Source organism: Talpa europaea (genome assembly GCF_964194135.1).
Source record: "Talpa europaea genome assembly, chromosome: 15".
Lineage (NCBI taxonomy): Eukaryota > Metazoa > Chordata > Mammalia > Eulipotyphla > Talpidae > Talpa > Talpa europaea.
In genome coordinates, this window is record NC_140083.1 from 7,500,937 (window position 1) to 7,513,445 (window position 12,509).

Below are 12,509 nucleotides of genomic sequence, written 5' to 3' on the forward strand. Positions count from 1 at the left end.
TCCCACATGGCGTGCAGACCTCTCCTGCCGCCTGCTGCTCCCCTCAGCAGTGTACTTCGGTCCTTCTGCCTGCTCTGCTCCCTGCTCTGGCTCTGGTGAATTCTCTCACCCTCCCGCGCTTCTGACTGTACCCAGTGCATGTATAAACAAAACAAACAAACAAAACAAATAAATTAAAAAAAAAAACATGCCTCTATAAAAAAAAAAACAAAAAACTATACGGTAAGAGCTGGGAAAATGGGCACATCTGCCCAGAGGAGTACAGCCACTTGGAGGAAGAGCCAATCACAAAGCAGGATGATGAGATCTCAGAATGGAGAAACATCCATATCCCCCAGACACGACCTATGACAGCATCTTTTGCCCCTCCTTGGCAATGCTGCCTTGGAGTCTTTGCTTTTGTTCTTTTTCCTCTAAATAAACTTTTTCTTACCTTCTTAAATAAAGTTTGCTTCTCTCTGCTAGCTATCTAAAAAGTCTACGGACTCCTTTCTATGTCTTCGTGGGACAAGCACCTGTGGTGGTCCGATGGCTACATGAACAGCGCACACAGGCGTCACCATTGGACAAGTTCCGACGGACCAGGGGACACCTCTGTCTGTCCTCAAGACTCTGGTTGCAGCCTCCGGTGGCCTGGCAGCTCCTCGCTCCGCTCCTCCCTTTCTTCCTCTACTTTCCTCCTGCTCAGGAGCGAAGCCTGAAGCTGGAGGCCTGCAAGGCAGCTGCTCCACAGTGTGCTGAGGGCCCCATCACTGCCAAGCTTCCCATGTCCTTTGAGGTCTCTCAAGGGTTTTGTCACTTGCCTGGGGACACGGCAGGGAGAGCACGGAGCGGGCACTTGAACCCAAATCTTTGATGCAGGGTCCAAATTTTGAACCTATTGAGGCTGCACACATCTGAGGGGCCAGAACGTGCTCCCAGGATCACGTCAGGTGGGCTCACGGGCAAACTTACACTTTATGAGCCACGTATTTGCTTTAATGTGGAATAGGGGAAAAAAAGCAAATTATGACCTGACTCATTAAAGTCACTGTTTAATGAATATAATCACGCAAGATGAGGAGAAATTTTAAAAGGCGAGCCAGTTAAAAGGCAACCATTGGGAAAATGAAACTCAAGGCAGCGCGCGACCAATCAATGACAAAGGAGGTACCGAGCAGAATTTGGAAAGCACCACCTTGCTAGAGACCTCCTTGAAGGGAGTTAGAGAGTTAACTTGTCTGACCCCCGTTTCTCACAGGGGACTCGCCCAAGCTAATGAGAACACACTGAGGGTTTTTGTTTTTTTCTAAAGCCAGAAGAGCGAAAAATCTGGGACTTCTCTCTACTTCTGTGAGCTGAGTGAGGGAACAAAACCTATTCAGCAGTCCACCCCAGGGTCAGGCGCAGGATCACATTCCCAAGTGGGGCTGCCCCACCCACAGCCTGCATGGAACCTGACCTGTCCCTGCATGTGGCCACCGCCCAGCCAGCGACTGCTCATCACCAGAGACACTGAGGCCAACACAGAGGTTGCCCGGGAGTCAGGGCCCTGGGGTGGCTCTTGGCTTCGCCACTAATTTGGACCATGCTCCAGCAAAGGGGGTGCCACCCGTGAAAAGTCACTGGCTAACAATTATCAACTGGTTCCCACTGTCTGGCAGGCACCAGGCCAGGTGCTTCCTAATGCTGTACAAATCCCACCTGAGGGGACTGTGGTTATCCTTGTTTTCCAGAACAGAGAGGTTAAGGAACTAGCTCTAGGCAACAAAGATGAAGGCAGAGGCAGGACTCAGGCCTCTGGTCTGGCTCTGGGGCTCGCCCTGGGCCTGACCCTGTAGCAGGCTGCCAGATGACATTATTTCTTGTTATCCCCAAACACGGATGAGTGGACTGGGGAGCTTCACGTGTGTGGGCTCACGTGAAATTCGGACTTGGATTGGGGGGTGGGGCACACCCGCAAGCACCTCATGTAGGTGCTTGGGACCCCACTCCAAAGAACACTGTCCTCTGTCATTAGACTAGTTGGTTTAACCCAGAGGTCTGCAAACTCTGAGCCCAAGGCCAAGTCCAGTGGCTTTTGTATGGCTCATGAGCTAAGACTGGTTTTCACATTTTTAAATGGTTGAAAAAAAAAATCCAAAGAGGAAGAGCATTTCATGATGTGAAAACTACATGAAATTCCAATGTCAGCACTGGAATTGTGAGGTCTGATGGGAATACACTGCCCATTCACGGGCCTGTTGGTCGCTGGCTGCTTTCCTGCAAGGACAGTGAACACCTACCCGGCCCACAGAGCTACCACAGTTTACTATCAAGCCCTTTCCCGCAAAAGTTCAGAGATCCTGGGTCTCCCTGGTGGCCTAGGGGTTAAGTCTCAGCACTACCACGGCTGCAGCCTAAGTTCGATCCCCAGCCAGGGAGCTGGCCCAAATGGCGCTGCAGACCTTTCCTGTATTGCCCGCTGCTCCCCTCAGCAGTGGATTTCAGTAGGTCTGCCTGTTCTGCTCCCCACTTTGTCTCTGGTGAGTCTTCTTAGCCCCTGCACCTCTGGCCTTTACCCCAGTTCTTCTATGAAAAATTGAGCGCTGGGCTGCGAAGCTGCCTGCAGCCTCTGCAGGGCCAGTTTGATTCCCGGCGGCGGCGAGGGTCTCACATGGCGCGCAGACCTCTCCTGCCATGCCCGCTGCTCCCCTCAGCAGTGTACTACGTCAGTCTGCCTGTTCTGTTCCCGCTCTGGCTCTGGTGAATTCTCTCACACTCCCGTGCTTCTGACTGTACCCAGTGCTTGTATAAATAAATAAATAAATCTTAAAAAAAAAAAAAAAAAAGAAAAAAGGTGGAGGGGGGAAGTTTGCAGATCCTGTTCTAGGTCGCCCTGCCAGCCAGTGCAGGACCTTGTGCTGACCTCCCTCCCCTCTGGCCTTCCCCTTCCAGTGGGGCGGGGGAAGTGGCTGTGACCACGCCATCTCTGAAAGGGCGGGGATGGTCCTCTATGCTGGCGCCTTGCTTCTTCTCCTGTAACCTTGCACTCAGCCCTCTGGGCCCATGGGATCAGTTCTATCATGAGGCCAGGAGTTTCCCTCCTGCTTCTGGTAGCAATCCTTTCCTGTCCGCATCAGTCCTGAGGGAGATGGGGAGGGGCAAGAAGGGGGTGGGTACTGGGGAGGGAAGTGACAGAGCAGGGAGCTGAACCCAGCCAGGTCTCCTGCCTGCAAGCCCAGCATCCCCTCGATGACATCACAATGTGTCCTGCTGGGTTTATAGCTCATCCCTCCCACAATAGCACCCCACCAGACCTGAGGGGTTCCCTCCCGACTAGCACCTGTGATCTCTCACTGGATCCTGACTTCACCCCTCTCCTGTCTACCCCCATCAGGGTCATCACTCTTCCTGTTACATCTGGCTAGCACCACACCCTGACTTCGGGGGTCTGGTCCCCAGTACAGTGTCTTGCTTGCAGCTTACTTTCATGAGTCAGCCTCTGACTCAGAATGGAAAATGGGCTGCCTTCTGACATCTGTCAGGGTCAGTCAGCTCTGTCCTCAGAGAATACCTGGAAAGGGTTTTGAAATCCCTGGAGAGGTGGACTGTGTCAACATCACCTCCTCCTAATTATCTGGGATCCTTTTAGCCATAGGCTGCTACCCTCGGGCAGCTCCAGATCAGAGCACCTGGAGACACACACCAGTCCGTGTGCATCCTAATCAGGACAGACAATCTTTGAAAAATCTAGAACGATGACTGGATCTTGGAGGGCTGCACTAAAGTTTATCCCAACAAGCACTGATCAGCCAGAGGCAGGGAGGGGAGGGATTAGAGAGGACCTGCAGCTGAGCAACCTGGGTCTGGACTCTGCCCCCTCAGAGTTGCAAGACCCCGGGAAGCGATACCTGCCTTCAGACTTATTTTCTGTAAAATGGGGGAAAACAGTAAAACCTGTAGGGTCATGGTGCACATTAACACCTAGGATACTAGCATGGCATGTGCACATGGTATTTGGTTAAAGAATGTGACCTTCCTGTTCTCCTTGCTTCCCTCTTCCTACGTGCCAAGTACCAAACTAGTTGCTGTGGGTCCATGTACTCAGGAAGTGCAGTCTAGCTGTGGACACACACACAGCTGCTAGCAGAACACGACAGTGCTTTTTAGTGGACTAGTGACCGTGGAAATAATAAAACGAGCTAATGTTTCCCGCCCTTTGACAATGTGCCAGGTACTCTCTGGGGGAGCATCTCGCTTCATGCTCACCTAGCAGGTGGAGGCTGTTATAATCCCCAGTCCAAAGGTAGGGGAGCTATGGTGACAGGAGAGAAGAGGAGCAATGATGGGCTCTGAGGAGGTCAGGGAAGGCCTCACGGAGGAGGTGATAATCACTGGGGCTTTGAAGGATGCACATAGGAGCAGGCACTTCAGGCCGAGGGGGCAGCAAGCACAAAGGTGTGTGCAGGAGGACAAGCACCAGAAGAAGCCACTGCGCACAGGGAGGCCAATTCTCAGGGCTCTACTCTCAATAAGAGGATGGTGGCAGTAGACTTTAAATCATTTTACTCCTGCAGTAAAAGAGCGGGCAGGCTTACAGAAATACAGGCAGCTAATCTCGGTCATCAATAGTCACAGCCCACTGGCAGTACTTCCACTTCTTTATCTGAAAGAATATGGAAAACTGAGGACATTAACAATTGGTAGCTAGTCTCCATTTAATTCTGCCTTTAGACTCTTTCAGCTTTGGTTCAAACTTCAATGGCTCTGGGGAGCTCATGTCACAGGTTGTGGGGAATTACAGGCTACCACCCCTCTCTGTATTTGTCTACTCCTATGTAACTCGAAGGGGACAAACTAGAACAGAAGTTTTCAATGTGTGGTTCCCAATCCAGAGGCATTAGCATCACCTGGGACCTTGTTAGAATACACATCATTGGACCCACTCCAGACTCACAGAGCTAGAGATGTGCGGGTGGGGCCCTACCTTTTGGGCTTTAACAAGTCCTCCAGGGGATTCTGAAGAGGACCCTGAGTTAGAAAATCCCCAAGGAAAAGACTCTTCCAACAGTAAAATTTGGTTTGAGTTTTAAGGTATTTTGATTTAGTAGCATTTGCTCTGGACAAAGTATTTCTTGCTCAGGAGCTGCAACCCTTCAGGCTAGGAGGAGAAACTAAATTTTCCTTGATCAGCCAAAGTCCAGAGCCCAGGTGACGTTTTCAAGAAAGCATCAGGAATAGTATTTGATTTTGAAGGTCAGATTTTTTTTTTTTTTTTTAGTAGGAAGTCTCAAACTTGGCATGTGATAAAAGCAGTGGTATCTGCAGTTGGAGAAATAGAGAAAAAAAAAAAAAAGAAATAGAGAGGAGAGCTGGCTTCTCCTTTGGCTCTAAAACAATGACTCACTGGGGGGTGGGGTGGGGTGTGTGTGTGTAGGGGTGTGTGTGTGCGCGCACGTGTGTGTGTGTTATGATGGGGATGGGAGAGGTTCAAGAGGCCAGGGTCCTGAGAGAGCAGCTTCCTGGTGTGTAAGTCCTGTGCTGCCACCTGCCTCTTGGAGATATCTGATTACAAAACCTCAGAAGAGCCACAAACAGCCATGTTGACGATTACAACACAGTCGGGTGGAGGGACTTCAGTGAAGTTTGGCTACTGAGACAGTAAGAATGGAAAGAATATTTTGTCTTAAAGATCCACGTTCTCCATTCCGGATTTAAGGTTAAAAACCATCAAAAAGAGGGAAGAGTTCCATAGCACCGCCTGTGGTTTCTCCAGGCAAGAAGGGGTGCACCCAGATTGTCCCTTGACACCTGTGTGCTGCTTGGGCCATGATCTGTGGGTGGACCGGGTTGGTGCGCAGAGTGAGCCCCTACCAGACCCAGCCATTTCCAGGCATTCCCCCCGTCGGCTTTGTGGCACCTCAGCAACAACGATCACACACAGCACCGCTTTCTCTCTTGCACCGCACTGGTGACCCGCCGGCCACTGTTTTAAGTACTTTATACTTGTTAAGGAATTCAATCTTCACAGCAATCCCAAAGAGGCAGGGACTATTAATCCCTAATTACAGGTGAGGCAACCTCGTCAGAGAATTAGTAAGGGCGTCTCCGCGCGGGGGTCACCCGAGCCGGGAGCCGGGCCGCGCGGCCGGCTGCTCCATCTGCCAGAGCAAGGGAGGCCGAGTCAGGTGGATTCTAAGCTCACGTCCAGCTCGAGGATCCGCCCTCTCTGCGGTCGAGCTGAGGGTGGCTGGTGAGAGCAACCCAAGCAAGCTCGTCCCGGGACCTGGGCCGCCTGGAGCCGCGGTTCCGCCGCACCCCGCGCGCATCCCGCGCGCACCCCGAGCCCGGGTCCCAGGGCCCCGGGAGAATGGATCTCTGACCCCTTCGAGGATCCCCGTCCGGAGAGTCCGGCGACCAGGAGGGCGGTCACAAGCACGCAGCCGGCGCGACTCCGGCCGGGAAAGCGCGTCGGGGGGCGCAGGGACCCCAAAACACGCAGCCCCTTGAACCTCCGAAACTTCGTCCCTAGACTCACGACCCCGGCACCCGCACTGAGGCTGAGCCGCTGGCCCGCCCTTCCTCCGTGCCTATTGGCGGCCGTAAGCATCCATCACAAGCTGAGGCCTCCTCAGCGGTCGCGGCTCTTGTCAGTCAAGGTGGGCGGGACACGGGGCGGGGCCAGGCCGGGGGTGGGGGACACGCCAGCTCCGCTCCCTCCCCGCCTCCCTCGGGCGTGTGACTGGGGACCTGCGGCGCCCCCCGGGGCCGGAGCCGGGCGCGCAGCTCCGCGGCGCGGCTGTGCGGGGCTCCCGAGACTCACCGATGCGCTGTCCCACCGGAGAACTGAACGGGTTCCCCAGGAGAAAGTCCATCGCCACGGCCGCCGCCGCCACTGACCCGGGGAATCAGCTGACAGCAACCGCCGGCGCCGCCGACCCGTCACGTGACGCGCCCGACGGCCGCGAGGAGCGCGGGGGGGCGGGGCGCCGGGAGGCCAGAGCGTGGCCGCGGGCCACGCCCCTGACGTGAGGGCCGGGCGCCCCGAGGCGGAGGGCGATGACCTCACGGCGGCTTCCTGGCGTCGATGGACCTCACGCTCGACCCGAGGGCCGGAACGGGGCGTGGCCGTTCAAACAACGCCCCACGGGCCACGCCCCCGGCGCGCGGCTTTGGGGGCGTGGTTTGGCGCCCTCGGTTGATGGGAAAATCGGTCTGAGGGGGCGCGACCCGGCGGGGCTCCCCGGGATCAGCCCGCGGGGACTGGCCCCCCGACACCCGCGCCCTCCGTGACAGCTCTGGCTTGGGGTGTCCCCGGCAGGAATGTATTCTGTGTGGAGGTCTCCCCGCGAAAAGATGCGCCCGGCTTGTATCCCCTCAAATAGGAGGCACAGATTAGGGGTTCGCGCCCCCACGCTCCGAGCGCCCCCCTGGACCGCGGCTGGGGCGGGGCTGGAGGCGGCGGCGCCTCGGGGCCTGGGACCCGTCTCTGCCGTTAGCGGTTGCATGATTCTAACAGGGAGGCGTTTTCTCCGGATGCTGGAGTTAGGAGACGCTTCAGTTTTTTGTCTTTTTTTAAGGTTAGCGGTTCCTTTGAGAATTTGAAGATTTTTCTGAAGAAAAAAAAAAAAAAAGGCAGAGATACGTTTTAACCTCCGAGTTTGGGGGTCCTCCAAGTCCAGCAGGGCGCTGCAAGTTAAGGATCTCAGAGGCCCTCCCCAGCTTTGCAACTGCAGCATCTCCTTCCAGCACCTCCCTGGGCGCCTTTTCGGATGTGACCCGCCCGAGATGGGTTTTCTCTTCTCACACCCACGCCGGGAGACACAGTGACCAGTGCTGCTGTAGTCCGAGCCACTCCAGGGCGCTTTAGTGTTTGTTTAGGCGTCGTGTTCGTGATCCTTAAATCTGAAAGGTCAGTATTGACTAAACAAATTTTTGGATAGTGTAAAACCAAATTTAGTACTTAATCACGTTTAACCCATCTGAGCAACCACTGGGCCTGATATCTTTATTGTAGAATATGAAGACTTTACGGAAGTTATATATCCTTGCGGTTTGACGTGTTTTAATCATGCTCAAGACTTGTTAGTGCTTTCCGCCCCACTAGTATTGATGCCTCATGAAGGCCGGGATACCGTGTCCATGCTTTGTCTAGAAATAAGGAGCATGACATTGAAAGTGTTCTTTCAGTGTTATTTGGACTGTAAGGGCCATGATCATTGAAGATGAACTTCAAGTCAGATAACCTTCTGTCTGTCTTCATCTAAACACATTGCTGGGTCGTCTGGGGTGTAACTTAGCATGCACTTCCTTTGAATTCCTCCATTAACAACTTTTAACATCCCCATGTTGGTGGGAATAAGTTCCTGCCTTCTTACTTTACTTGGTTAAAGTCATTATGGGCAGATCTTGGTTTTCCAAGAATAAAACTGCCTTAAGTTTTGTCATTCATGATACAAAAGCAGAAATAACGCATGTGTCCCCAAACTGGATGTGGAGTCACAGTAACTCCATGCAGAGTATTAAATCAGAAATGGAAGTGTGGATTTTGTCAACAGGATAAGAATGTAAACGACAGGGCCTCCCCTGGTGGTGCAGTGGATGAGCGCTGGGCTGCAAAGGCTGCCCGCAGCCTCTGCAGCGGGGTTTGATCCCCAGCCGCTGGCGAGGGTCCCACATAGCACGGCAGACCTCTCCTGCCTCTCCTGCTGCTCCCCTCAGCAGTGTCTTCGTCACTCTGCCTGTTCTGCTCCACTCTGGCTCTGGTGAATTCTCTCACCCTCCCACACTTCTGACTACCCACTGCTTGTATAAATAAATAATCTTAAAGAAGAATGTAAATGACAAATATCAAGCATACTACGAAACTGATTAAAACTAGGCTTTAAAAGTGTGTGCTGGGGGGGCCACCCCGGTGGCGCAGCGGTTGAGCGCTGGGTTGCAAAGCTGCCCGCAGCGCCGGTTCAATCTCCGACTGCTCCAGGGCCACCGGAGGAGGGTCCCACATGGTGGGCAGACCTCTCCTGCCGCCTGCTGCTCCCCTCAGCAGTGTACTTCAGTTTGCCTGCTCTGCTCCCCGCTCTGGCTCTGGTGAATTCTCTCACCCTCCCGTGCTTCTGACTGTACCCAGTGCTTATATAAATAAATAAAAATAAAATCTTAAAAAAAAAAAAAAAAAAAACTTGTGCTAGGGCCTCCCTGGTGGCACAAGGGGTTAAGATGCAACCTATGAGGCTAAGGGCAGCCACTGCAGCACAGCATGAGTTTGATCCCCAGCCAGGGAGCTACCCACATGGTGCAGCAGACCTCTCCTGCCTCCACCACTGCTCCCCTCAGCAGTGTATTTCAGTCAATCTGTCTGTTCTGTTCCCCACTCTGTCTCTGGTGAATCCTCTCACACCCCCCCCCTACCTGTGGCATGTACCCCAGTTCTTGTAAGCATAAATAAATCTTTAAAAAAAAAAAAGTGTGTGCTAATAAGGAGAAAACAATTAAGAAAAATCTGTTCTTAATTTTTCCTCTTAAGTATTTTAGCAATATTAATATTGCTAAAGCTTCTAAGTCCTATAATACTGACAAGTTGCATAAATGTAATCTATTATGTCCTTAAGCACTTTCAGGCAAAACCCAAAGTACAATGCCTCTAAAGTTTAAAGACGATAGTATGTCAAGAAAAGCGAGGCCTGTTAGGACAAAAGGACATGTGAACAGTGAAAAAAGCTCAGATAGTTTTCCGACAAGCACATTTGCTCAATATGGTAGATGATGATGGAGTCTGATGAATTATACATGATTCAACTTGGAAGTGACTGCGGCACTGAACTGTACCTGTGTTCACTATGGTTTTGCCATCTTCTCGCTGTAAAAACGTAGAGCAGTACTTTTTGCATCTACATTTCCTCATTTGTAAAGGGATAACGCTTAAGACTTCAGAGAGGGGGCCTCCCCGGTGGCGCAGCGGTTGAGCGCTGGGTTGTGAAGCTGCCCGTAGCTGCCTGTCAGCCTCTGCAGGGCCAGTTCGGTCCGGGCCACCGGAGGAGGGTCCCGCATGGCATGCAGACCTCTCCTGCCGCCCGCTGCTCCCCTCAGCGGTGTACTTCGGTCCTTCTGCCTGCTCTGCTCTCCGCTCTGGCTCTGGTGAATTCTCTCACCCTCCCTCGCTTCTGACTGTACCCAGTGCTTGCATAAATAAATAAATAAATCTTTAAAAAAAAAAAAAGAAAAAAAAAAGACTTCAGAGAGGATTGAGACAAAACAAGCACATCACTCTTAGGGAAAAATGGTAAAATACAGATTTTATAACTTCGTAGCAACTTTTGTTATTTAACTAGTAAGTAGTCAGTCAATGATAAGAGTGGTCTCTTGCTGGCTGCCTCTTCATATTAACCTTTTACCACTCATAATATTTCACTACTTATGACTACTAACACCTTGTGTTGGCACTGACATTTTTAACTGGAAAGCCAAAACTCCATATAGTTAATGTTCACAATATACTAAACATTCATGTCAAATTTGCAGGCTATAGGCTTGGAAACATGGAGGTGATAACTGACTTATCCAACACAACTAAGAGTACTGAAAAAATATGAATACATTTTAGCACATGCTACCCTTTTACAAGACTGGTATATTCTTGAGTTAGGCTAAAACTTTAATGTACATACAATTTCATTTGCCAATGAATAGTCATTTTGTTATCAGAGTCACTGGGTTTGGGTTTGCAGCTTGCAAAGGAGAGAACACAAAAATCTCCATAATGTAAAAGTTAATAGAAAGAGTAAGACATATGTCAGGAAAATGGCTAAGATGAGAAACTTGACCTTGATTCCAGACTGATATATTTTCCTTAAGAGAAGATGGTAAAATAGAGATTTTATCACTTCATAGCAACTTTAGTTAACAGCAGGGAAAAGATACCTGAGACTGGACTACAAATATTAAAAATGTGATTTTTAATAATATAAGTACAAAATTTTATTTCTTTATACAACTGTAATGGGATTTGGACCAAACCGCTAGGATTTATTTAAAAAACAAAACAAAACAATGATATAAAAACTGCAAGGTCTGAATCCAAAGTTTTTCCTCGAGTAGTACCAAATACCACAAGGTACAGATTATCATACAAATGTGTACAAACTTTAAATACAAATACAATAGGGTTGGATTTCAAAGGAAAACAACAAAAAGCAGGTCCTCATCAGGATTTCATTAATGGATACAAGTGACAATGGTTGAGTCCATGTCTTCAAGGCCCCTCCTTGATACCCTGTGTCAAACAGGAAACTTCCACGGGGAACAGAGGAGGCAAGGTATGGGTTCTAACATGTAGAATCAAACCAAGATTTCTGCTCTTCTTGATTTTGGTTCCCGAACATTCCCATTTCCTTCTGTCTCCCCGATTAAATCTCAAAACTGCTCTGAGCTAAGAAAGGCATTTCAGCAGCCAAAATACTTTTAAGAAACCCAGCCCTGTGACCACACTGGTGGGGAGAAGGGAAGGAGTAAAACAGGACAATTGCACTGTCCTCAAAGTCTTTACTTTGATGCTATGGTTTCTCTGGGCTTATGGAAGAAACCTCGGTTGGCAGGGAATCTCACACCAAATTTCAAACCACCCTGAAATGCCCAACTGTCTTGTACACAACTGGGAAGCAAAAGTCTGGTCCTTTGGAAATAAGGGCACGGGGAATGGCAACATTCCTTTTTATTTAACTTTTTGACATTATTGAAGGCTATGAAGTTCTTTTTAAAGAATGAGAATCTCAACATAATGATTCCTTTTTGATGCACAATACCTTAAAATGTAGATGATTTGGGGTTTTCAGAGGAAACCAGATGGAGGAAGAAGGAACAAAAATGACAAATCTGTATCTTCCACATGCTGCTGCTGGTGGAGGCTTTTGTTATTAAATTATATATACAGAAATTTACAGGATAAATTAAAATCTAGGAGATTTTAAAGAGTTAAATACACATAATTAAATCATACATTCATACGCGCACATAAATAAAACTACATGAGAACTGCCTTCCTTGCAGTTCGCTTGTGTGCGGGCTGCAGAACATCAGGTAGATGTGCTCACTGCGGGTGCCAACACGATGAACCTCACAATCACTCTGGCAAGTTCATCGCCCACAACCACTGAGCAGCTAAGCAGCAGACCTCTGAGGACTCGGGGGGGGGGCTAAGCGAATGCTGCCAGTAGAACACACCCAGCTCTTGGTTCTGCAGATGGAATATTCTGGAATATTCAGCTTATAATCTATGCAGTTCAACCCAGGACAGTGACAGCCTCACCCTCTTCAAGGTGTTTTAAACTGACAGGGCGCACACAACTCCTTGGCCTCTGCTGAGGTTGCCAATGGTACCAATGATTACAATACACTTTGAGACACGGACACCTGTTGAGCAGGAATTGGAAAAAAAAACCCTGCTAAGTCCACCTATGCCACTGTAATAACGAGGCCATTTCAAGTTGAAAGGCTCTGTACTTTCAGTCAACTGGCATCTTCCCATCATTTTTCCTAACACATTTCAGACC

At 50.2% G+C, this 12,509-nt stretch overlaps 1 protein-coding gene across 3 annotated transcripts in view; it reads right to left on the reverse strand.

The window, feature by feature from the left end:
• Positions 1 to 6,836, reverse strand: part of TOM1 (target of myb1 membrane trafficking protein) — a gene marked incomplete at its 5' end in the record, with an annotated part of 33,185 nt that extends 26,349 nt beyond the window's left edge. For all 3 annotated transcript variants that reach the window (XM_084256453.1, XM_084256452.1, XM_084256451.1), the window contains one exon: positions 6,785 to 6,836. In XM_084256453.1, coding sequence (XP_084112579.1) covers positions 6,785 to 6,836 — 52 coding nt within the window. The remainder of the gene's footprint in view (positions 1 to 6,784) is intronic.
• Between the last annotated feature and the right edge of the window lie 5,673 nt (positions 6,837 to 12,509).